Here is a 25,040-nt window from a genome sequence, read left to right on the forward strand (position 1 = left end):
AGGTGTTGTGTTCAGATTGCATGTTGTTGACTCTTCACTAATCTACACTGCAAAAACTCAAAATCTTTCCAAGAATATTTGTCTTATTTCTTGTCAAAATGTCTAATTTCTAGTCAAAACTAATTAGTTAGTTAAATAAGTTAAATTTGCTTGAAAGTAGTACAAAGTGTCTAGTTTTGACTAGAAATTAGACATTTTGACTAGAAATAAAACAAATATTCTTGGAAAGATTTTGAGTTTTTGCAGTGTAATCTGAGCCAGTCAGTGAGGATCTCTGGGTTGTGTGGTTCTCCACTGCAGGTTCTCCAGTTCCTGAGGTGAGCTGGTTCCGTGATGGCCAGGTTCTTTCCGCCGCCGCTTTGCCCGGCGTTCAGATCTCGTTCAGCGACGGCCGCGCTGTTCTGAGGATCCCCGCTGTGACCGCCGCACACAGCGGAAGATTTTCTGTCAGAGCCACCAATGGCGCTGGACAAGCCACAAGCACCGCCGAGCTCCTAGTTACAGGTGAGGCCTCAGGTAGACTCGTACAACAGCCAACAACTACCGCTACACCATTGACAGCAACCAGTTAATTGTGAGAAGTTATCAAGATATGTTTTAAAGTCATTCCAGCATTTTTCAAAAAGATGGGGTTTCTTTTTCACATTGAACATAATTTTTTCAGAGGCCATGTATGATGCAACTTCCTTAAGCCACATTGAGACAGTGGGTGGGTTTTCACTTTTCCACAGTATGGCAATACATTTATTTCCAGCAATTAGGGATAGCCTAATACAATGTGTTTTCCTTATCTTGTTAGCGGGTAAAACAGATAAATCCCCTAGCAAAATCAATCTTGGTGAGTGAGGAATCTCAATCCCTGTGATGCCCTTGAGTGCATCCAGAATATGATCCCAAAATTGTTTCAAATTTACACAGTCCCAAAACATATGAATAAGACTTCCTGTTGCGACCTTACACCTAGGACAAAGTTCAGAAATAGTACCGTTCATTTTATGGAGTCTCTCTGGTGTGAAATAAATTCTATGAATGAGATTAATCTGTAGAAGCCTATGACGGCTATTATACGAAAACTTTTGACCTGTCCTTTGAGTCTAACTCACCTGTCCTCACCTGTCCGTGTGCAGCGGAGACGGCGCCTCCAAACTTCCTACAGAGACTGCAGAGCTCCACAGTGAGACAGGGCAGCCAGGTGAGGCTGGACGTCAGAGTCGCAGGTATCCCTGCACCTGTGGTCCAGTTCTACAGAGAGGGAGCCGAGATCCAGAGCTCGGCCGACTTCAGGATCCTCCAGGAGGGAGACCTGTACAGTCTGCTGATCGCCGAGGCCTTCCCAGAGGATTCTGGGACATACTCCGTGACCGCCACCAACAGCAGTGGACGAGCCACCTCTACCGCCGAGCTGCTGGTTCAGGGTGAGACGCTCAGATGTTCGTTAGATACACACAAAAACTCCTTGGTCCTACTTGACCCAAACACTTTACTTGAATAGGTATTCATAAGATTGACATGAAACTGTCATAACCATGACATAACAACTGTCATAAGTATTCATTGATGTTTATGACAGCTGTTATGTCATGGTTATGACAGTGTTATGTCAATCTTATGAATACCTATTCAAGTAAAGTGTTACCGGTTAGGTTATATTGAATACAATGTTGTGAAAAGTAAAACATCAGGCAGGCAAACTATGTACGGGTGATTGTTCATATTATAAATGTGTTTATAACCCAGAAAATTGGTTATTCTTTGAAAAATAAGTCAACATTTTAACCCAACCAAAGCAACCCAGAAATTGGGTTGAAGAAATAACCCAAGAGTTTTTAGTGTGTAACCCAGAAAATGGGTTTGAAAAATAACCCATAAATGGTATATAACCCAAACAACCCAAGAATATTAGCTCTAAAACCCAGAAAATGGATTACTCTCTGAAAAGTAACCCATCATTTTAACACAAGTAACCCAGAAATTGGGTTAAAGAAATAACCCAGGAGTTTTTAGCGTGTAAACGACTGTTAATTAACAGATGTGATAAAGATCTCAGATGACTGAGTGTCCTGTGTACCTGTGCAGGTGTGGAAGTTGTCCCCATGAAGAAAACCAAGACAGTCGTGTCCACGTCCCAGATGGCGACTTCTCAGACCACAGTGCAGAAGGTGAGATGAATGAACACACTGAGGGAACCCGAACCAAGGTTCCTGCAGGTCTGGAGAACCTGGAGACGACTTTAAAATTACTGTTCAAAGATAAAGAAGAGTTCCCGCGCACATGGCCAATTTGCAGAATTTATTGTATTGCAACTTTTCGGTGCTAGACCTTTTTCAAGCAAAAAAAAATTTAAATCTTTTGCTTCTGCAAGTTGGCCATGTGTGCGGGAACTCTTCTTTTTCTAATTTGGACTTAATTGTCACCCTCCGACGCACCTGCCAAAGAAATAGATGTGCGAAGATTTTTGTTTTTTCTGTTTAAAGATAAAGAAATTAATAATTCATGCTGCTCCCCACTCCCAGAAAATGGAGGCCAGTTTCCAGGCCTCCTCCATGATGGAGATGCACGTAGAAGGAGGAATGATGACTCAACACCAAGCAGGAATGATGACTCAACACCAAGGAGGAATGATGACTCAACACCAAGGAGGAATGATGACTCAACACCAAGCAGGAATGATGACTCAACACCAAACAGGAATGATGACTCAACACCAACAAGCAGGAATGATGACTCAACACCTGGCTCACAAAACCCCTCCGCGGGTTCCCCCCAAACCGACCTCCAAGTCCCCGCCGTCCTTCGTTTCCAAGGTGTCAGGAGGGCGCCAGCAGTCACCTTCGCCCGTCAGACACGTGAAAGGTCCCACCCCCACACCTGTCAGGTAGGACTTGTAATGATAAATTTGAATATTCCTTTGTTTTAATCACTTGTGACGTCCCTCCAAGGTATCAGATCTTCTTTTGTTTGTTACCCATTTGTGTATTTTAATGTCTAAACCTTGTAATTGCATTTTAAGTTTCGGAGACACCCAACCTCTCACTTTCTCATGATATACTCAAACCCATTTGTATTTTAAATTGTGTTGATTAGACCTCTTAATCACACCCCAGAAGTGGACCTTCCCTCAACTATAAATGTTTAGGTTTTCCCCATGTTCATGCTCGTCAACTCGACCGGATGAGTCAGAGTCAGAGTCAGAGTCAGTTTATTTGCCATTTGTGGAAGAAGACCGCATTGGAAAAGGGTTTGCGAGAGCTAAAAAAACCAAACACTTAAGACAATAGAACAATAGACAACCAATAAGCAGATAAATAAGTAAAGATAAATAAAGTTTAGATCTGACAGAAACTGAAGGTTCAAACTCTGACTCTCTGTTGTTTGTGTTTCTGTGCAGACCCGTCTCTCCCTCCTCCAGGCTCTCAGTGTCCCCCATCAGGCCCGTCAAGTCTCCGGTGATGACCAGGAAACAGGTGAGACTCAGGTTCACTGCACAAGTCGAAGGGTGTATTCAGACCTGGCTCGTTTGGAGCAGTTGCTCCCAAACAGGGAGCGTTTAACCCCAAAGATCGGTTCGTTTTGGCAAAGGTGAACTAAGCAATCGCATTCGGATGCAGGATTAAACAAGTGGCCGAGATCACCAAGAAGGAGTGGCCTGGTCTCCTCTCGGCTCGTTTCCATTCGAGCCCTGGAGCCGTTCGTTTGCAGTGAGACCGCCATCGACTCAGCAACCGACTCAACACGTTGCTGATGTTGCATGGTTTTCAAAGGGCCAGACACACTGGTTGGGGCCGAAAATATACAGGATGCTTCAAGTTGGCTTCCTTTTTTTTCTGGGTCTGGGCTTCAAGCCCGGTAAGGGGCCGGGTCGGGTTTTAATTTTCCAGCCCATTGAGACCTCTATTCCATGGTTTTATTTTTTTTCCGGGTAACCTCCTCCTCCGACTGTTGTAAACAACAGTTGGTTGTTTACAACTTTGGACGTTTGGGACTGTTACCGTGTGAACACAAATGACCCAGTAGAAAAATGCAACTATTGTATAATTTTAGCCACTGAATCTGAACCAAGTAAACGAGCCACAGGTCTGAATACATGCTGGATCACAATATGGTTAAACATCCATCAGGAGACAACAAACATCTTCATTTCAATAAACCTGAGTCAAAATGAAAGTTCTTTCTCTCTCAGGTGTCGGCCGGTGCCGAGGTCCTGCCGCCATGGAAACAGGGAGACATTGTGGCTGAAGGCGGCTACGCCAGCATGACCGGCATGACTGGCATGGCCAGTATGACCAGTATGACGGGCATGACTGGCATGACCAGTATGACCAGTATGACCAGTATGACCAGTATGACCGGCATGGCCAGCGCCAGCAGCGCCGTCAGCGCCGCCAGCGCCAGCCAGGTGCAGGTGGAGAAGCACTGGGAGCAGCAGGTGACGGCGAGCAGAGAGGTGAGCAGTGTGAGTGTGACTGGGTGACAGCGAAGGCGTCACCAGAGTAAAGGGCCTTTCACACCGAACGCGGCAAGCGGCAGAAGGCGGTGGCAGACCCATTCATTGCGTATGTGCTACCGCGGCGCACGGGCGAACCGCTCTGCGCCGAGCTGAACGGCATGCAAGGTGGGCGCATGCCGCCGCGGCACGCTGCTCCCAAATTGAAAAATGTTTAATCTGGCCGCAGCGCGCTGTGACGACATCTCGGCGCATCCAATAGGAGAGGATGTAGTGGAGTCTGAAAAAAAATCAGCCGCTTGCAGATGTAATGGATGTGCACTCACTCCACCCATAAAAGAAGAGGTTAGCATCGTCGCCTCCGGTGCGGGAGATCATGGGATCGAACCCCACCTAGGGCAGGCCGTGAGAAACACAACGCAGAGGGCCAGATATGAACATCAGCTACACAGAGTGAAAACAAACGGCCGGACGTTCAGTTCAGCATGAAGTGAGTACCAACTCTCTCTAACAGGCTGTTAAACTGCTCCCTGCTGAGCCTGACGCTAAATTACACCTGGAAGCTGTCATTTTGTAGCTCCTGGCAAACATATACCATGGTCTTATAATAGATCCATGACATACTGTATATCCCTCCAAATCCTGTTTTGTTTGTTCGGTCGCTGAGCAACTGCCACCACGTATGTGCGCGCTGCCGCTTGTTTGCGCCGTGACCCGCGGTGGGCGCAGCGCATACCGCGTTCGGTGTGAAAGGCCCTTAACTGGACTAACAGAGGCAGTGGCTGAGGTGAAACGCTCTGTGGTGTGTTCATGTGTTCATGTGACTGTGTGATCATGTGATCGTGTGTTCATGTGTCGTCATGGACGCGTCAGGACGAGCATGTTGTTGCCCTGGACGATAAGAGCGTGGCGGTGGCTACTGTGGTGGCAGCCGTGGATCAGGCTCGTGGCCGGGGGCCGTCCGAGGCTGCAGTGACTGGCGAGCAGGTAGACTCCGCCCCCTTCACGCCTGTCTGCTGTCACCCCCCCTCCACCAGCCGCCCAGTCCCTCCATCTTTACTTTTTTTTCTTCACTTTTCCTTCTTTGTTCCCTGGATGTTTTTGTCACCTCATCAGTCGAACACGTTCCTGCTCCCTGAGGATGAACCTCCATCACTTTAAAGGGATAGTTCACCCAAAATTGAAATTTCACTCATTATCTCCTCTCCCTCATGTGGACTAAGGGCTGGGAGAAGTTTCAGAGTCCTCCGTATTTGGATGTTTTTTGGTGTGTCTTTTTGTTACGAAGACAGTTGGTATCCATTTGCAACCGTTATATGGACATGCCCTTAGTCCACATGAGGGGGAGTAGATAATGAGTGAAATTTCAATTTTGGGTGAACTATCCCTTTAACACCTCCCTGACCCCTCCCACACACCCCCTCCCTCCTCAGGACAGCCTCACATCCTGGCTTCATGTTGCTGTCATCACATCTGATTTAAGGTGCAGTTTTTATGGTGTCAGGTTTTTGGTTTAATCTAATCAACCCAGATGTTTGACAGTGAAACGACGACACCTTACGACAGTGATCGAGTTATTAACCAGGTGGAACCAAGCTAATTAAAGCTAAATTAAAGAGGTGTCACACAGGAATTGAACCCTGTGTGACACCACATGGTCCAAGCTACCAGCCGCTATTGATCATCGAAACGGTCGAACTGTGACGTTCAGAAGATGAAGAAGAGAGGGACACGCCAGCTGTGAAGATGATGAGGAGGCTCAACCTTCCTCATGTTATAACGTAGTGGCATATCTCCATCATGTCCTCTCACAGTCTCCACCAAGTTCTCCTTCATCTTCTCCTTCATCTTCTCCATCGTCTTCTCCATCGTGTTTTCCTTCAAGTTCTCCTTCATCTTCTCCATCATCTTCTCCATCGTGTTCTCCATCATCTTCTCCATCATGCTCTCCATTGAGTTCTCCATCATCTTCTCCATCGTCTTCTCCATCATCTTCTCCATCGTGTTCTTCATCATCTTCTCCATCATGCTCTCTATTGAGTTCTCCATCATCTTCTCCATCGTATTCTCCATCATCTTCTCCATCATGCTCTCCATTGAGTTCTCCATTGTCTTCTCCATCATGTCCTTCATCATGCTCTCCATTGAGTTCTCCATCATCTTCTCCATCGTGTTCTCCATCATCTTCTCCATCGTGTTCTCCATCGTGTTCTCCATCGTGTTCTCCATCATCTTCTCCATCATCTTCTCCATCGTGTTCTCCATCATCTTCTCCATTGTGTTCCCCATTGAGTTCTTCATCCTCTTTATCAACTTCTCCATGGTTTCCTCAATGTTCTCCATCGCGTGAGCTTCACTCAGGTTTTACTCCATTTTCTGTTAATTTAACTGAACTTCAGATTTTCAAGGAACCTGTTTGTCGACTGTCGACCTCCGTGACTCTTTGTTTCCATGACGACAGCTTTTTATCTCTGACCACCATCAGACTGTAGACTGTATCTGAGCTTCACTCACACTGCAAAAACTTCAAAATCTTACCAAGAATATTTGTCCTATTTCTAGTCAAAATATAATTTCTAGTCAAAACAAATCTCATTATACTTAAAATAAGACTCATCACATTAAAAAGTAGCTTGTTTTTAGACACTTTTTACTTCTTTCAAGCAGATTTTCACTTGATATAAGTAGAAAAATCTGACAGTGCAGCAAGTTTTTCTTTCCTGTTACAAGATCAAAAAAACCTGCTTTCACTGGCAGATTTTTCTACTTATTTCATATTAAAATTAGTTTGAAACAAGTGAAAATGATCTAAAAACAAGTTAATTTTTAGGTGATGAGTCTTATTTTAAGAGAAAAGAGATTAGTTTAGGCTAGAAATTAGACATTTTGACAAGAAATAAGACAAATATTCTTGGAAAGATTTTGAGTTTTTGCAGTGCATGATGAGAGTAAAGTGCATGTTTCAGTCTACAGCTGCATGAAGCTGTTGGTGGTTCCAGATGTTTAAATGTCTGGTCTTCAGGTCGCGCTGCGGCTCTTTCTTCTGTCTTGTTGCCATGGATGTGCTGAGATCTATGTGCTGCTTGTTGTGTCTCCAGGCTGGGGGAGGGAAAAGAGCCGGCGCGGTGGCCACGGTGGTGGCCGCCGTCGACCTGGCTCGAGTCCGCCAGCCGGTGCATGCCGAGGGCGGTCGAGCTGAAGAGGAGGAGGCTGTGGAGGCAGCGACCATGAGGCAGCAGCACGCGGCGGCGGTGGCGGCGGCTACAGCTGCAACAGTGAAAAAAACTGTTGTAGCCAAGACCGCGGCCGCTGAACTGCCGGCCGCCGTCGCCGCCGTGACCTCAGAGCAGCACAGAGTCCAGGTCTTTCCTCAGTCCATATCACACTGCAAAAATTCAAAATCTTACCATGAATATTTGTATTATTTCTAGTCAAAATGTCATTTCTAGTCAAAATAAATCTAATTATACTTAAAATAAGACTCATCACATTTAAAAAGTGGCTTGTTTTAGACACTTTTTACATTTTTCAAGCAAATTTTCCACTTTAAATAAGTAGAAAAATCTGACAGTGGAGCAAGTTTTTCTTTCTTATTACAAACATAAAAAACCTGCTTTCACTGGCAGATTTTTCTACTTATTTCAAGTGAAAATTAGTTTGCAACAAGTGAAAATTATCTAAAAACAAGTTAATTTTTAGGTGATGAGTCTTATTTAAAGTGGAAAGAGGTTAGTTTTGACTAGAAATTAGACATTTTGACAAGAAATAAGACAAATATTCTTGGAAAGACTTTGAGTTTTTGCAGTGCAGCCATGATGTGATATCTGATGGTGCTCAGTCTCAGCTCTCTTAACTGCTCCATCAAACTCTCTTGGTTGCTCCAGATTCAGAAAACAACAGAAATCTCCACCCAGGTCGACTCTGGTGTCGCCTCCGCGTCCTCAGTCCCTCATTTCACTGTTTCTAAAGTTTCTGTCCCTAAACACGAAGCGAGCCACGAGGTAAGGAGCAGAGCAGCGGGCCGACCGGCCGGCCGGCTGCAGCCGTCCACAAACCTCCATGTCATCCTTAACACACACGCATCTTAACGACGTGCAGCCTCCACTGTGTTGTGATGTGGTGTGACTCACCCACAGCGAAACCATCCTAAAACATGACTCATCATCTTTTTTTATTTGGAGCAGAAACAACATGGACAAGTCGTTTCCCTGTTTTCCTGACACGTTTCTGCTTTTTCAGCTTCACCTCCTAGTAGATCAGACCAGCGCTGTTTTGATTTATTAAAACTAATCACAATCATTTGATTATTTGTCACATCAGATTATAAACTGACTATGATGAACTATAACAGTCTGATCTTTGTTTTGTGACTTTGTACCAACAAAGTTATTAAAATAAGATAGAGTGGAGTTTCTTTATGCAACAATATTTTGGCTCTGATGTTGTGCAGTAGTGTTATCATACAGAGTCAGACTTAGGTCATCTGACATCTTTATTTAAAATAAATCAGACTAAACACTTGTTTCTGAAATGTGATTATTTGTCACATCTCATTATAAACTGAATACAAACAACTTTGATGAACTGTAACAGTCTGATCTTTGTTTTGTGACTTTGTATAGACAAAGTTATTGAAATAAAATAAAATAGAGTTGAGTTTCTTTAGACCCACACCAAAGGGAATACAATACAATAGAATAGAATATCCTTTATTTTCATTGTCACACGTACAATGAAAATTAAAATGCCAAACCAGACGGTGCAACCATAAACCATACTGTAAATTTGCATAAAGATGAATAGCTAGAATAAATAATGTTAATAATGAAATTAAACAAAAACAAACACACACCATACGTTCAGTTCGCCGCATTGCACAATCCCATGCTGCAAAATGTGACAATTAAAATCCAAAAGGAAGAAAGGACTCGCCACACTGTAGGAGCTCCCAAATGTACAAAAATTTATTAGAGGACTATAAAAAGGACAACGTTTCGAGCAGTGCGCTCTTCGTCAGGTCAATTAAGACAAATGCTTTCAGGTGTTCTATTAGCGCACTATTATTCTTCTGTATTTGGTTTTCGATTTTGTTTGGGCCATTATGCTTATATAGAATATGTTTATTCCTGTACTGCTACTTTTTCCCTTCTTACATAGGGAAGGGGAACCCCTTTGTTGATTTATATAATTTTTACTCCGGGCACCCCAGACCCCTTAAAATTCATAGATGTATTAATTGAAGCAGGGAACCTCTCTGTATATGCATTTCCCTCTCCTTTTTCTTCTTTTTTTGTGGGAATAGATAAGAGGTGTGTTTTGTTTATTTAAGTTATTTCTCATCCGGATTCATATTATTTTGCATATGTTTGCTTATTTTCATTAAAAAATGGCCGACATGCGTCTATGTATAACTTTACACTGTATTTTTATTGTTGATTTAATGACCATGTCGTCACTTACTGTCAGACCTGGTGGTGTTTCACTCACCCACGCCCATGGGTGGATCCTGTGTATCTACTTAATGAACACCTGAAAGCATTTGTCTTAATTGACCTGACGAAGAGCGCACTGCTCGAAACGTTGTCCTTTTTATATTGTCTTCTAATAAATGTTTGTACATTTGGGAGCTCCTACACTGTGGCGAGTCCTTTCTTCTTTTTGATATTCGTCTCCCTGGACTCAGCACCTGGCTGCACTTCTGGATGTGCGCAAGCCTTTTTTTGTTCATCATAATTAAAATCCAACCAACCATTCACCCAACCTCCACGGCTCTCACTAACCCCCGAGGTCGTCTTGTCCCGGTGGCTAACCTTCTGGTTCTGGTTCTGGTTCTGGTTCTGGTTGGCCCGGTCAGGTGTCCATCGCCGGCGCCGCCATCGCCACTCTGCACAAAGAGCTCTCCTCCCCCGTCGCCCCCCGCAGGAAGGTCATCAAGCCCGTCAAGTCCCCCAGCCCGAGCCCGTCCCGCAGGCCGGCGGCGGTGGCGGCGGCGGAGCCCCTCCCCCCGCCGTTCAGAGACGTCAGATATCAGAGTCAGGTCGAGTTACACGCCGCTTACACGGTCAGCGAAGAGGAGTTTGAGGACTGGGAGCCTCAGGTTGGTCCCACCCGACGCCCCCCTACCCACCCCTCTTCTTTCTTTCACTTCACCCAACTTAAAGGGATAGTTCACCCAAAATTGAAATTTCACTCATTATCTCCTCCCCCTCATGTGGACTAAGGGCTGGGAGAAGTTTCAGAGTCCTCCGTGGCTTCTCTGAGTTACAGGGGGTCTCGGCGTAGCAGTGCATGTCCATATGACGGTTGCAAATGGATACCAACTGTCTTCGTAACAAAAAGACACACCAAAAAACATCCAAATACCTCCATGCTGCTCGTATGTAATGTCCCTCTTGTATTGAAGCCCCGAAATGCGAAATTGTCACGAAAAAAATTAAATAAGTGTATATTTCAAGCTTAGACGGACATTACATACGAACAGCATGGAGGTATTTGGATGTTTTTTGGTGTGTCTTTTTGTTACGAAGACAGTTGGTATCCATTTGCAACCGTTATATGGACATGCACTGCTACGCCGAGACCCCCTGTAACTCAGAGAAGCCACGGAGGACTCTGAAACTTCTCCCAGCCCTTAGTCCACATGAGGGGGAGGAGATAATGAGGGAAATTTAAATTTCGGGTGAACTATCCCTTTAACTGTCACCAGTGCCCCCTCCCTCCACTTCACTGCAGCCAATCACACGCTGCCCTTCACCTGCCTCATGAAGACTCCTCCTCTTCCTGTCTCCACCTGTTGGTCCCTCCATTCTCTCTGCAGGGTTTTATCTGTTCTAACCGGCTTCGTCCCTCCATCCTCACCACCCACCTCAGCTTCACCCTTCACCTCTGTGACCATGTTTGACTCCTGTTGTGTGTTCTGTTTTTTCCTCAGGAGGCAGTTGCTGTCCCCTCCAGAGCCCAGGAGCCTGTTGTCCCCCCCACCCTCGTTGCTGTAAGTACTTCCCACTGCAAAAACTCAAAATCTTTCCAAGAGTATTTGTGTTATTTCTTGTCAAAATGTCTCATTTCTAGTCAAAACTAATCTCTTTCCACTTAAAATAAGACTCATCACCTAAAAATTAACTTGTTTTTAGATCATTTTCACTTGTTTCAAACTAATTTTCACTTGAAATAAGTAGAAAAATCTGCCAGTGAAAGCAAGTTTTTTGTGTTTGTAATAAGAAAGAAAAACTTGCTCCACTATCAGATTTTTCTACTTATTTCAAATGAAAATAGACTTGAAATAAGTAAAAAGTGTCTAAAAACAAGCAACTTTTTTATGTATAATTATGTATGTATATGTATAAATATACATATTTTAGGTATAATGAGATTAGTTTTGACTAGAAATAAGACAAATATTCTTGGTAAGAGTTTGAGTTTTTGCAGTGTATTGCCCTCCTTCACTCTAAAAGCCTTTTCTGTGGGTGAAGCGTTGGTCCTGACCCATGAGACTTTGTGAGGATCTTTGAATCCTACACACAGTAGCTGCTTTTCCATTGCAGGTTTTTGCAAAAAAAAACCTACACTGCAAAAACTCAAACTCTTACCAAGAACATTTGTCTTATTTCTAGTTGAAACAAATCTCATTCTACTTAAAATAAGACTCATCACATTAAAAGTAGCTTGTTTTTAAGACACGTTTTACTTCAAGCATATATGCACTTGAAGTAGAAAAATCTGATAGTGGAGCAAGTTTTTTTTCTTATTACAAGCACAAAAAACTTGGTTTCACTGGAACATTTTTCTACTTATTTCAAGTGAAAATTAGTTTGATACAAGTGAAAATTATCTAAAAACATGATCATTTTTAGGTGATGAGTCTTATTCAAAGTGGAAAGAGATTAGTTTTGACTAGAAATGAGACATTTTGACAAGAAATAAGACAAATATTCTTGGGTTTTTGCAGTGTATTTGCAGATGCTTCCATTGAAAGGTGTTTTTGCGAACAAGCCGTTACTCTCGTAAAGTCTAGTCTCGTGATATCCCATAAGACTCGTCCTGCGAGACTTCACTGATATGATATATATATATATATAAATATATATATATATATCATATTATATACTATATTATTAGATTATATATATCATGTGTGTCAATAGAAAAGCCCATGAATCAGGGATTTCTGGGAGAGGATGAATGAGAATTTCGCAGACAAACTATGGAAACATAATTTCAGGATGACCGGGGATACGTTTATGAGAGGTTTTTTGGAATGTAGGCTTTTCCATTACCAGTCTTTTATTGTGATATTTAGGTTTTGCACATTTCTAGGGGAAATAGAAACTCACCTAGTGTTCATCCTGACTTTTCCACTTGTGCTACCTTGAGGTTGATATTTGTAGGTTTTAGTAAAATGTGTCAACAGTTTGAAGGGATGGACAGCTTCAGTCTCTGCTCTCGGTGTCTGAATGTTTCACCGTTTCACGCTCAGGGCTTGAAAAACACAAACGTGACGGAGGGTGAGTCGGTGACCCTGGAGTGTCAGATCAGCGGTCAGCCCGCTCCGGTCATCATGTGGTTCAGAGAGGACTACAAGATCGAGAGCTCCATCGACTTCCAGATCACCTACGAGAGCGGATTTGCCCGGATGGTGATCCGCGAGGCGTTCGCTGAAGACAGCGGACGCTTCACCTGCACGGCCACCAGCGAGGCCGGAACCGTCAGCACCTCCTGCTACCTGCTCGTCAAAGGTACGGCCCGACACATAGCTTTAACCGTTGACTTGTATGCTTCATCATTTATTTCTTTTTTGGGACAAAATGTTGATTAGTTTTGACCTATTTTCTTATCAAAATTAAAGGGACAACAAGGTTTTTCTCCATCGGCCCCAAAATGGGTTACTCTTTGAAAAATAACTCAAATTTTTAACCCAACCAAAGCGACCCAGAAATTGAGTTGAAGAAATAACCCAAGAGTTTTTAGTGTGTAACCCAGAAAATGGGTTTGAAAAATAACCCATAAATGGTACATAACCCAAACAACCCAAGAATTGGGTTAAAATATTAGCTCTATAACCCAGAAAATGGGTTACTCTCTGAAAAATAACCCATAATTTTAACACAAGTAACCCAGAAATTGGGTTAAAGAAATAACCCAGGAGTTTTTAGTAAGTAAGTAAGTAAACTTTATTTGTACAGCGCCTTTCACAGACCAAGGTCACAAAGCGCTTTACAGTTACAACAAAAACAATACACAGTTAAGAAGTACATACAAAATTAAAGGGACAACGAGGAGTTTCTCCATCGGCAGAACGAAAAATTCCGCGACAATAAAAAAGTCTGATATTAATGTGGATGAATCTCCGTTACCACTTGTTAATGGTCCATTTTAGATAAATCTATGGTTTTGTCTCTATGGTTATTTTGTTATTATTAGTGGTGGTGGAAATGCTGGGCGAGCCGACCAGCGTTTCCTTACTTTCGGTTTCGTGGCGAGTCATGAGAATAACGCAGCTGAATCTCCGTTTATGGTGGGAACTACGACGGTATGTGATCGTCTTCCAACCTCTGACTTTAATTCTTGATGAATGAAAACATGAGTCTGTCTTGCGCCGGTCAAAAAATTTCACGGTGCGGAGGCTCATAAATGTAGTGTGAAGACACTTCGCTTTTCCAAAACTCCTCGTTGTCCCTTTAAAGTTGATGTTGAAGATAAATTGACGACTTCAAGTACATCAAAATTTAAACTGTAGGTGTGAAAGAGTCAGATCATCAGTTTGATCATTCAACCCTCTGTTGTAGTGTCTGAAGAAATTGAGAGCAGAGAGGAGACGACCGTCACTGCGATTGGAATCGCACAAGAGCAAACGTGAGTGAAAAGTCATGATACATTTCCACAGAGTTTCCACAGCTGCGAATTTGTGTGAATTTGATGTTGAGCTGTTGTTCTCCTCCTCCAGCGTTACTATGGAGACAAAGGAGCAGATGGTGGCAGAGGTGACTACTACTGGAGAGTCTGCTGCTCCCTTCTTCATCCACAAACCCACCATCCAGAAGCTGGTGGAGGGAGGAAGCGTCTTCTTCGACTGCCAGATCGGAGGAAACCCCAAACCTCACATCATCTGGAAGAAGAGCGGCGTCCCCCTCACTACTGGATACAGGTACACATCTGCCAAATAACTTGATCAACAGAGCTAAACTACACTGCAAAAACTCAATACCTTACCAAGAATAGTCTAAATGTAATTTCTAGTCAAAACAAATCTCATTCTACTTAAAATAAGACTCATCACATTAAAAAGCAGCTTGTTTTTAGACACTTTTTTTCTTATTTCAAGCAGATTTTCACTTTAAATAAGTAGAAAAATCTGACAGTGGAGCAATGTTTTCTTTCTTATTACAAGCACAAAAAACTTGCTTTCACTGGCAAATTTTTCTACTTATTTCAAGTGAAAATTAGTTTGAAACAAGTGAAAATGATCTAAAAACAAGTTAATTTTTAGGTGATGAGTCTTATTTAAAGTGGAAAGAGATTAGTTTGGACTAGAAATGAGACAAATATTCTTGGAAAGATTTTGAGTTTTTTGCAGTGATATGTGATGTTCTCATGTGCTCATGATGCAGTTAATTAACTATGCAAAAGAAAAACAATACTAAAAAACCAAATTAAATATCATCATAACCCTTTTTCTGTTGAAATTAGTTTTAACTTCCATGACTAATCAAGTGATTGATTTGATAGAAAAGTTCAACCAAAGAACAACGTCAACCTTTGTTGTCTTTGGTCTCTGTTTACAGATTTTAACCATTGTTTTCTATTTTCCATCAGATACAAAGTCGCCTACAAGAAAGAGACAGGAGAATGCAGACTGGAGATCTCCATGACATTTGCTGACGATGCCGGAGAGTACTCCGTCTTTATCAAGAACCCCCACGGGGAAGCCTCGGCCTCCGCCAGCCTGCTGGAGGAAGGTAGCGCAGCCTTCGTGATTTTCCACGTCTTGAATGCCTGACTTCAGGACGCAGCTTATGTGTCTTTGTTAGACCATTGACTCACAGCGTTTCTTCATCTGTTTTTTTTTTACAGAGGAATATGAGGCTTATATGAAGCAGCATGATGTGACATACAAAACCGAAGTGACGACGACTGTGGTTCAGGAGCCGACCGTGATCGTGAGCCAATATGAGATGGAACAGAAGAGGGTGACGACGCCCATGAGCTTTGTCTCAGAAACGGTACTTCTGTCTAAAGATCCACAGTTCTGGAATGAACACAGCAAAAACCCACAATCTTTCCAAGAATATTTGTCTTATTTCTTGTCAAAATGTCTCATTTCTAGTCAATACTAACCTCTTTCCACTTAAAATAAGACTCATCACCTAAAAATGATCTTGTTTTTAGATCATTTTCACTTGTTTCAAACTAATTTTCACTTAAAATAAGTAGAAAAATCTGCCAGTGAAAGAGAGGTCTTATTTTAAGTATAATGAGATTGGTTTCGACTAGAAATAAGACAAATGTTCTTGGTAAGAGTTTGAGTTTTTGCAGTGAACAAGTGTCAGTAATGCCAGATTTAAATTAAACATTAAACATTAAATTGTTTTTTTTTGTTTTTTTCAGGAATTCCTAATTTCAGCCTTTGAAGAGAGGATCATCCAGGAGATTGAGCTGCGTATCATGATGATTACCTACAGGGAGCTTGTGACAGAGGACGGAGAGCTGATGGTGACTGCAGCAGAAGACGAGGCCGTGCAACCGGTGTTTGACACGCCGGTCAAAAACTACAGGATCATGGACGGGATGGGCGTCACGTTCCACTGCAAGATGACTGGAACGCCACTGCCAAAGGTACTGAGTTTTTCCTGCTCACGGGCCCATACCAGTTAGTTGATTTTGGCCTGAACTCCAAGTGACTTAACGCATCTCCTATAATCAGATGTGACTATAATAATCCAGTCATTTTAATGAAAAAAGGTTGAACAAATTGCAACAGAAGCAAACTCAACTGGTTTTGTATCCTCAACATGTCCTGAGTGAGGGAAAAAAAGCCCAGAAGAATCCCATCAGGGGAAAGTTTAGAAAAACACCCAAACATATCCCATTCATACGCCTATTCATTATTTTTCTCATGTGAATAGGGTAACATTTTTAACCTTTAGATATCTCCATGAAAATTACTGAGTTGATTACTTACATTAAGACAAACAAAAAATGTATTACAAGTTTTTTGAAATTCTTTGTTAACATGAGCAAATTTGCATACATTTGCATAAATTCCACAGTTTTGACGGCACAAATATAAAGGTGCTGTGGTGGTACCAGCATGAAAATTGGAATGAGTTGACTCCATCGGTCACTCGACAAGAAACCACTTTAAATTTCAAGATGACTGCAATTTTTCAAGATGCTGCTCTACTAAGGATGTGGCTATCTTGAAAAATTGCAGTCATTTGTTCAACGTTGACCCCTTTTTTGGCCTAAAATGACTGGACTATAATTTTATATTTAAAAGTTCCTTTCCACTTTGGAGATGCTGAGAATTTATGTTTTCATGTTATGCTCAGATCGCTTGGTACAAAGACGGCCAGCGCATCAGAGCTGGCGGCCGTTACCAGATGGAAGTTCTTCAGGATGGACGAGCTAGTCTTCGCCTGCCTGTGGTGCTGCCAGAGGATGAAGGTGTTTACACCGCCTTCGCCAGTAACCTAAAGGGAAATGCCGTCAGTTCTGGGAAGCTGTATGTGGAGCCGTCTGGAGTCGTCACACCTCAGAGATACACACCACAGCCAGCAATGCAGAGAATCAGGTAAGACTTGATGTTCAGCTAGTGTGGATTATTCACCAAAACGTATGAGAAAAAGGAGACCAAAGTTCCCAGATGTAGTCCACAAATCTTTCACACTGCAAAAACTCAAAATCTTACCAAGAATATTTGTCTTATTTCTAGTCAAAATGTAATTTCTAGTCAAAATAAATCTAAATATACTTAAAATAAGTATCATCCCATTTAAAAAGTAGCTTGTTTTTAGACACTTTTTAATTTTTTCAAGCAAATTTTCCACTTTAAATAAGTAGAAAAATCTGACAGTGGAGCAAGTTTTTCTTTCTTATTACAAGCACAAAAAACTTGCTTTCACTGGCAGATGTTTCAAATTAGTTTGAAACAAGTGAAAATGATCTAAAAACAAGTTAATTTTTAGGTGATGAGTCTTATTTTAAGTGGAAAGAGATTAGTTTTGACTAGAAATGAGACATTTTGACAAGAAATAAGATAAATATTCTTGGAAAGATTTTGAGTTTTTGCAGTGTAGTGTGGTTTATTCACCAAAACGTGTGAGAAAAAGGAGACCAAAGTTCCCAGATGTAGGCCACAAATCCTTCATCATCATCACCTTCATTCTGATTCTCTGCACCCTCCTCAGGTCCACATCTCCTCGTTCTCTGAGCCGTTCACCCGGTCGCTCCTCCAGCCGTTCTCCTGGACGTTCTCCCGCCCGCCGGCTGGAAGAAACAGACGAGGCTCAGCTGGAAAGACTCTACAAACCGGTGTTTGTCATGAAGCCTTCCTCAATCAAATGCTCAGAGGGGCAAACAGCCAGGTTCGACCTGAAGGTTGTCGGCAGACCGATGCCTGAAACCTACTGGTTCCACAATGGTAAGAGGAACAAGGCTCAACATATTCCAGAAATGACCTTTAATCTGTTGTTTCTGCCCCTTTGTAAAACCATTTATTCTCTGCCCAGGACAACAAGTGGTCAATGACTACACCCACAAGATAGTGATTAAAGAGGATGGGGTTCAGTCCCTCATCATTGTACCGGCCATGCCTCAAGACTCTGGAGAATGGACAGTTGTTGCTCAGAACAGAGCTGGACGAACCTCTATTTCTGTAACTCTTACAGTTGATGGTAAGTCTGGAGCAGAGTTCAGACTGAGTCAAGTGACTTCGCTGATCTGTTATTAAATGCTATCCTTATCCTTTTTTTTTTTAATCGTATTTTACTCTCCACAGCTCGAGAAAGTGTAGCACGCCCTCAGTTTGTTGAGAAGCTGAGGAACATCACTGTAAAGCAGGGCACTCTGGTTGAACTGGCTGTCAAAGCCATGGGAAACCCCCTGCCTGACATTGTGTGGCTGAAGAACAGTGACATCATCACCCCACAGAAGCACCCACACATCAAGTATGTACCCGAAACCCTAGCTACACTGCAAAAACTCAAAATCTTTCCAAGAATATTTGTCTTATTTCTTGTCAAAATGTCTCATTTCTAGTCAAAACTAAACTCTTTCCACTTAAAATAAGACTCATCACCTAAAAAGTAACTTGTTTTTAGATCATTTTCACTTGTTTCAAACTAATTTTCAATTGAAATAAGTAGAAAAATCTGCCAGTGAAAGCAAGTTTTTGTGCTTGTAATATGAAAGAAAAACTTGCTCCACTGTCAGATTTTTCTACTTATTTAAAGTGGAAAATTTGCTTGAAAAAAGTAAAAAGTGTCTAAAAACAAGCTACTTTTTAAAATGTGATGAGTCTTATTTTATGTATAATTAGATTTATTTTGACTAGAAATGACATTTTGACTAGAAATAAGACAAATATTCTTGGTAAGATTTTGAAATTTTGCAGTGTATGAACTATTTTCTAACCATTTGCAGCATTAATGTAAAACTGTATAGAAAAATGAATGGTTTTGATCAATATATTTGAATGGATGCTTATTTCAGGATCGACGGTACCAAAGGAGAAGCCAAATTCCAGATCCCTTCTGCCTCAGGCACAGACAGCGCCTGGTACACAGCGACAGCCATTAACAAGGCTGGTAGAGACACGACTCGTTGCAGAGTCAACGTCGAGGTGGACTTTGCTGCCCCTCAAGCTGAGAGGAAGCTCATTATTCCCAAAGGAACCTACAAGGCCAAGGAGATCGCCGCTCCAGAGCTGGAGCCGCTCCATATGCGATACGGCCAGGAGCAGTGGGAGGAGGGCGACCTGTACGACAAAGAGAAGCAGCAGAAACCTCTGTTCAAGAAGAAGCTGACCTCTATCAGAATGAAGCGCTTCGGTCCAGCTCACTTTGAGTGCAGACTGACCCCTATCGGCGACCCCACCATGGTCGTGGAGTGGTTGCATGATGGAAAACCCCTGGAAGCTGCTAACAGGTTGCGCATGGTCAATGAGTTTGGCTACTGCAGCCTTGACTATGAAGTCGCTTACGCTAGAGACAGCGGCGTTATCACCTGCAGAGCCACAAACAAGTTCGGAGTCGACCAGACCTCGGCCACGCTGATCGTCAAGGACGAGAAGGGTCTTGTTGAGGAATCGCAGCTTCCCGAAGGCAGGAAGGGAGTGCACAGGATTGACGAGATGGAGCGCTTGGCTCACGAGGGAGGACCTGCAGGAGTCAGCGTTGATGATGAATGTGAAAAGACCAAACCTGACATTGTCCTGCTTCCCGAGCCGGCCAGAGTGCTCGAAGGCGGCGTCGCGCGATTCCGCTGCAGAGTGACCGGCTATCCAGCTCCGAAGGTGAACTGGTACCTTAACGGACAGCTCATCCGCAAAAGCAAGAGATACAGACTTCGTTACGACGGTATTTATTACTTGGAGATCGTCGACGTCAAGTCCTACGATGCAGGAGAGGTCAGGGTGGTTGCGGACAATCCCTTGGGCACCACCGAGCACACCGTGAAGCTGGAGATTCAACAGAAAGAGGACTTTAGATCCGTGCTGCGTCGCGCCCCCGAGGCTAAGGCTGCAGAGGTTGCACACGAGGCCGGCAGAGTTGGATTCGATGTCGTTAAGGTCGACCGAGCCGCCGAGGCCGCACAGGACAGGGAAGTCGTCACGCTTCGTAAGACGCAAAGAATCATTCACGAGAAATCCTCAGAGGAGTCGGATGAACTGAAGAGCAAATTCAAGCGTAGGACAGAGGAAGGCTTCTACGAATCCATCTCAGCTGTGGAGTTCAAGTCTCGCAGGAAGGACGAGTCTTATGAGGATCTGCTGAAGAAGACTAAGGAGGAGCTGCTTCATCGCATGAAAGAGAAAGAAGAGGCCGAGAGGAAGAAGTTGGAAGAACAGGGCAAACTCACCATCCCCACGATCAAACCGGAGAAAGTCCAGCTCTCCCCGAGCATGGAAGCACCCAAGATCCAAGAACGCATCGCTAGCAAAACCGTTGCTCCGATGGACGAGGTCCGTTTCCGACTCAGAGTTGTGGGCAGACCAGAACCCGAGTGCCAGTGGTTCAAGAATGGAGTCGAGCTGGAGAAGTCTGACCGTATCTACTGGTACTGGCCTGAAGACCACGTGTGTGAACTGGTGATCAGAGACGTCACAGTCGAGGATTCTGCCAGCATCATGGTCAAAGCCACGAATGTTGCCGGAGAGGCCTCGAGCCACGCCTTCCTGCTGGTGCAAGGTGCAGTCACTTTATACCTTTTTATACCTATTTATTTGTCCACTGATGTTCTCGTTGCTTTTGTCCTGAATTATTTAGAGAAAGAAGAGTTCCCGCACACATGGCCAACTTGCAGAATTTATTGTATTGCAACGTTTAGACCTTTTTCAAGCTAAATTTTTGCTTGAAAAAGGTCTAGCACCAGGTCTAGCACCGAAACGTTGCAATACAATAAATTCTGCAAGTTGGCCATGTGTGCGGGAACTCTTCTTTTACTAATTTGGACTTAATTGTCACCCTCCGACGCACCTGCCTAAGAAATAGATGTGCAAAGATTTTTGTTTTTTCTGTTTTGTTCTGAATTATTTCAAAGTCTCATGCCATATTTTTTGTTGTTGCAGGCAAGGCAGCAGTCAACTTTACCCAGGAGCTGGAGAACGCCAGCGCCAACGAGAAAGACACAATCTTCACCTTTGAATGTGAAACCAATGAACCCTTTGTCAAAGTCAAGTGGCTCAAGAACAACACAGAGATCTTTTCTGGAGACAAATACAGAATGCACTCAGACAGAAAGGTCCACTTCCTGTCTGTGCTGGTGATTGAAATGAAGGACGATGCCGAGTACAGCTGTGTGGTTATAGAAGATGAGAGCATCAGGACGAGTGCAAGGCTTCACGTAGAAGGTAATCTTTACACCTAGACTCTTCCTATCTACTGTATTACATAGTTCTAATTGGTGGATTTGTGGATTGGTGGATTGGTGGATTGGTGGATTGATGGATAACGGCTCTCGGTGTTGTTCTGTGCCCAGGAGCTGCTCTGGAGCTCATCAAATACTTGGAGAACATCGAGGTACCAGAGACCTACGCTGGGGAGTTTGAGGTTGAGCTGTCCCGTGAGGATGCTGAGGGCAGCTGGTTCTTTGGAGACAAGGAACTCTCTCCCAGCAGTAAATACGTCATGTCCTCCCGCCGTGGACGACACACCCTGTCTGTCAAAGATGTCAAGAAAGAGGACCAGGGGAAATACACCTTCGTCTGTGGAGATCTGAAGACCAGTGCCTCACTGAAGATGAAATGTAAGCACCTTCGTTTACTTACCTTAGTTACCCTTGGACTTCTAAATGAGGTCTGGGTGTGTGTTGCCTTTGTGGTAAATGTGATCATAACAACATGATCGATAAAATATTAACTAAGAAGTTACCACTGGATCCTAAGCTTTTCCTCTTGGGCATATATCCAAGTATCCCATATTTACAAAGTAAAGAATCTAGATTAGTAGATATGTGTATATTTCAAGCTAAACGTATAATTTCCCTTAATTGGAAAAACGTTGATGCACCCAGAATTGGAAGATGGATTAAAGAGACGGCATCAAACATGGCTTTGGAAAAGATAACGTACATTATTAAATGGAAACATCATGTTTTTGATGACATCTGGAGACCTTTTATACGTTTTTTAAGACATGATGTTGATGTTGGTAATTTGCTTCAGCAGGAGAAGGCTCTGAGGGAGCAGATTGTGTGATATAATGTCCTGAGAAACACCCTTGAAATTCAGTATTATTATCAGTATTTGTCTACTTTTATTTATTTATTTACTTGTTTATTATTATTATTCCATCCTTTTTGCTTTATTTTCATCTTATTTTTATAGTTTTAATGTTTTAATTATTTAATTATTTAGTGAGGGGAAGAAGGGAAGGGAGGGAGAATAGGGAGAAAAAGTTTGCTTTCTTTCTTGCTTGTAAGAATGTCCTGTTTGATTTACTGTAAATTGCAAACAAAACTAATAAACACATGCTTGGAAAAAAAAAAGTGATCATAACAATGTTCCTCTGCCTTTAGTGCGCCCCGTAACGCTGATGCTGCCTCTGACCGACATGACGGTCTGTGAGGGCGACATCGCTCAGCTGGAGGTGAGGTTCTCCCAGGAGAACGTTGAAGGAACCTGGATGAAGAACGGCCAGGCCATCTCCGCCTCCGACCGCGTCCACATCGTCATCGACAAACTGGTTCACAAGCTGCTGGTGGAGAACGTCACCAGAGACGACGCCGCGTCCTACTCCTTCGTGGTTCCCGCCCAAGACATTTCCACCTCAGGCAAACTCCACGTTCAAAGTAAGAGTCGGCATCGGTGTCAGATCTAAGTGACACCACTGCAAAAACTCTAAATCTTACCAAGAATATTTGTCTTATTTCTAGTCAAAACAAATCAAATTATACCTAAAATATGTACATGTATATATACATACATAGTTATACATAAAAAAGTAACTTGTTTTTAGACACTTTTCACTTATTTCAAGTCTATTTTCATTTGAAATAAGTAGAAAAATCTGATAGTGGAGCAAGTTTTTCTTTCTTATTACAAGCACAAAAAACTTGCTTTCACTGGCAGATTTTTCTACTTATTTCAAGTGAAAATTAGTTTGAAACAAGTGAAAATGATCTAAAAACAAGTTAATTTTTAGGTGATGAGTCTTATTTAAAGTGGAAAGAGATTAGTTTTGACTCGAAATGAGACATTTTGACAAGAAATAAGACAAATATTCTTGGAAAGATTTTGAGTTTTTGCAGTGACCAAACTGTAATCGTCATCAGAATACCTTCAACATCCCCGATCATCTCATCGTTTTAATGTATTTTCCCACAGCTATTGACATTTTGGTGCCACTGAAGGATGTGTCCTCCATTGAGGGCACCAAGGCCGTTCTGGAGGCCAAGATCTCCGCTCAGGACATCAGCTCAGTCAAGTGGTATCACAATGACAAGCTGCTGGCGCCCAGTGACCGGATCCAGATGGTGGCCAAAGGATCCAAGCAGCGTCTGGTCTTCAACAGGACCTACGCCTCAGACGGCGGTCACTACAAACTGGTCGTCGGCAAGGTCGACAGCAGCTGCAACCTAACTGTCGAAGGTAAGACATTTAGTCATTATGGTCCTTCTCTTTGGAATTCCCTACCCTACGAACTCAGGTCTGCTACAACAGTATCTTCTTTTAAGAGCAGACTAAAAACATTTCTTTTTTCACAAGCTTTTAGTTTTTAATTGTTTTTTGTTTTGTTTTGTTTTTTTATTTGCAATATTTCCCTCTATCCTAACAAGTTTTTTAGTTTTTAAATTGTTTTTAATTTGCAATATTTTCTTCTTATTGTTTTTTTATACGTATTTTACGAGCTATGTAATGTTGTGCTTTGTATTGTTTTTGTGAAAGCACATTGAGTTTGCGCTTGTCGCATGAAATGTGCTATATAAATAAAATTGTTTTTGTTGTTGTAAGACCAGCTTCAGCCTTCTGTCGCTCTTGATCAACTTCCAGTTTCTTGTTCTAACCTCTGTAACTTTGTCGTTAACAGAGGTGCACATTGTGAAGCACATGGAGGACAAAGTGTGCTCCGAGTCCCAGAATGTCACCTTTAACGTTGAAGTTTCTCACCCTGGGATCGACCCGGTCTGGACCTTCAAGACCCACCAGCTCAAACCCGGACCCAAACACAAGATGGAGTCCAAGGGCAAGGCTCACTCCCTGACCATCATCGACACCATGAAGGACGAGGAGGGCCAGTACATGTTCCACGCTGGAGAGAAGACTTCCAGCGCCAACCTCACTGTCTCCGGTATGTCAACCACTAAAAGCTTTTAGCTTTGTGCTCAGTGATGTTCAGTTTCATTTCATTTTCATTTTTTGGTTTATTCCATTCATGGTATACATTCTTCACAAGGTTGCACAAAATTACATAATGTACACATTGTCACCATGAATGAAAAGGAGCAGGATGAAGAAAACTTATAGTACCTGCCCCTCTCTGTTGTTATAATTCCATTGGCTTACTTCAACACCAATATTATACTGTATTTCAAAATGTTAAAGATGATGAAACATAATTGTAACAAGAAAACAAACAAAACACCACTCGTCTATCTTTTTCTCTTTCTCCTTCTTTTTTGTAGACGCTTATCTTTTCTTTTTTAAACATTTTCTTAAACGTAGACATACTTGTACAACTTTTCAATTCCTTGCTTTGTGAATGCCATAATTTTACACCTGCAACAGAAATACACATTTGTTTTAAGCTTAGCCTTGCAGATGTATGTTTAACATCAAGCTTCAGTCTGTCTGTTGTCCCCTTCCTCCAGTTTGAACAAGTTTTGTAAATGTTCTGGTAATGATCTGTTCTTTGCTTTAAACATTATTTTTAAGGTCTGA

The 25,040-nt window shown here is 42.6% G+C and overlaps 1 protein-coding gene across 1 annotated transcript in view; it reads left to right on the forward strand.

Moving 5' to 3' along the window:
* ttn.2 (titin, tandem duplicate 2) overlaps positions 1-25,040 on the forward strand; it is a 247,891-nt gene that overhangs the window by 7,539 nt on the left and 215,312 nt on the right. Inside the window, exons 3-28 of the mRNA XM_085766175.1 lie at positions 301-504; positions 1,128-1,415; positions 2,077-2,159; positions 2,514-2,875; positions 3,389-3,464; positions 4,181-4,444; positions 7,543-7,807; positions 8,321-8,445; positions 10,299-10,541; positions 11,376-11,435; positions 12,921-13,179; positions 14,230-14,296; positions 14,388-14,588; positions 15,257-15,399; positions 15,515-15,663; positions 16,049-16,276; positions 16,993-17,234; positions 17,851-18,083; positions 18,172-18,336; positions 18,441-18,609; positions 19,154-20,850; positions 21,231-21,512; positions 21,641-21,907; positions 22,679-22,951; positions 23,487-23,750; positions 24,190-24,450. Of these exons, the coding sequence (XP_085622301.1) occupies positions 301-504; positions 1,128-1,415; positions 2,077-2,159; positions 2,514-2,875; positions 3,389-3,464; positions 4,181-4,444; positions 7,543-7,807; positions 8,321-8,445; positions 10,299-10,541; positions 11,376-11,435; positions 12,921-13,179; positions 14,230-14,296; positions 14,388-14,588; positions 15,257-15,399; positions 15,515-15,663; positions 16,049-16,276; positions 16,993-17,234; positions 17,851-18,083; positions 18,172-18,336; positions 18,441-18,609; positions 19,154-20,850; positions 21,231-21,512; positions 21,641-21,907; positions 22,679-22,951; positions 23,487-23,750; positions 24,190-24,450 (6,870 nt within the window). The remainder of the gene's footprint in view (positions 1-300; positions 505-1,127; positions 1,416-2,076; positions 2,160-2,513; positions 2,876-3,388; positions 3,465-4,180; positions 4,445-7,542; positions 7,808-8,320; positions 8,446-10,298; positions 10,542-11,375; positions 11,436-12,920; positions 13,180-14,229; positions 14,297-14,387; positions 14,589-15,256; positions 15,400-15,514; positions 15,664-16,048; positions 16,277-16,992; positions 17,235-17,850; positions 18,084-18,171; positions 18,337-18,440; positions 18,610-19,153; positions 20,851-21,230; positions 21,513-21,640; positions 21,908-22,678; positions 22,952-23,486; positions 23,751-24,189; positions 24,451-25,040) is intronic.

The sequence above is a fragment of the Trachurus japonicus genome, chromosome 21 (assembly GCF_045865225.1).
Source record: "Trachurus japonicus isolate A0001 chromosome 21, Traja_1.0".
NCBI classification, from domain to species: Eukaryota; Metazoa; Chordata; class Actinopteri; order Carangiformes; family Carangidae; genus Trachurus; species Trachurus japonicus.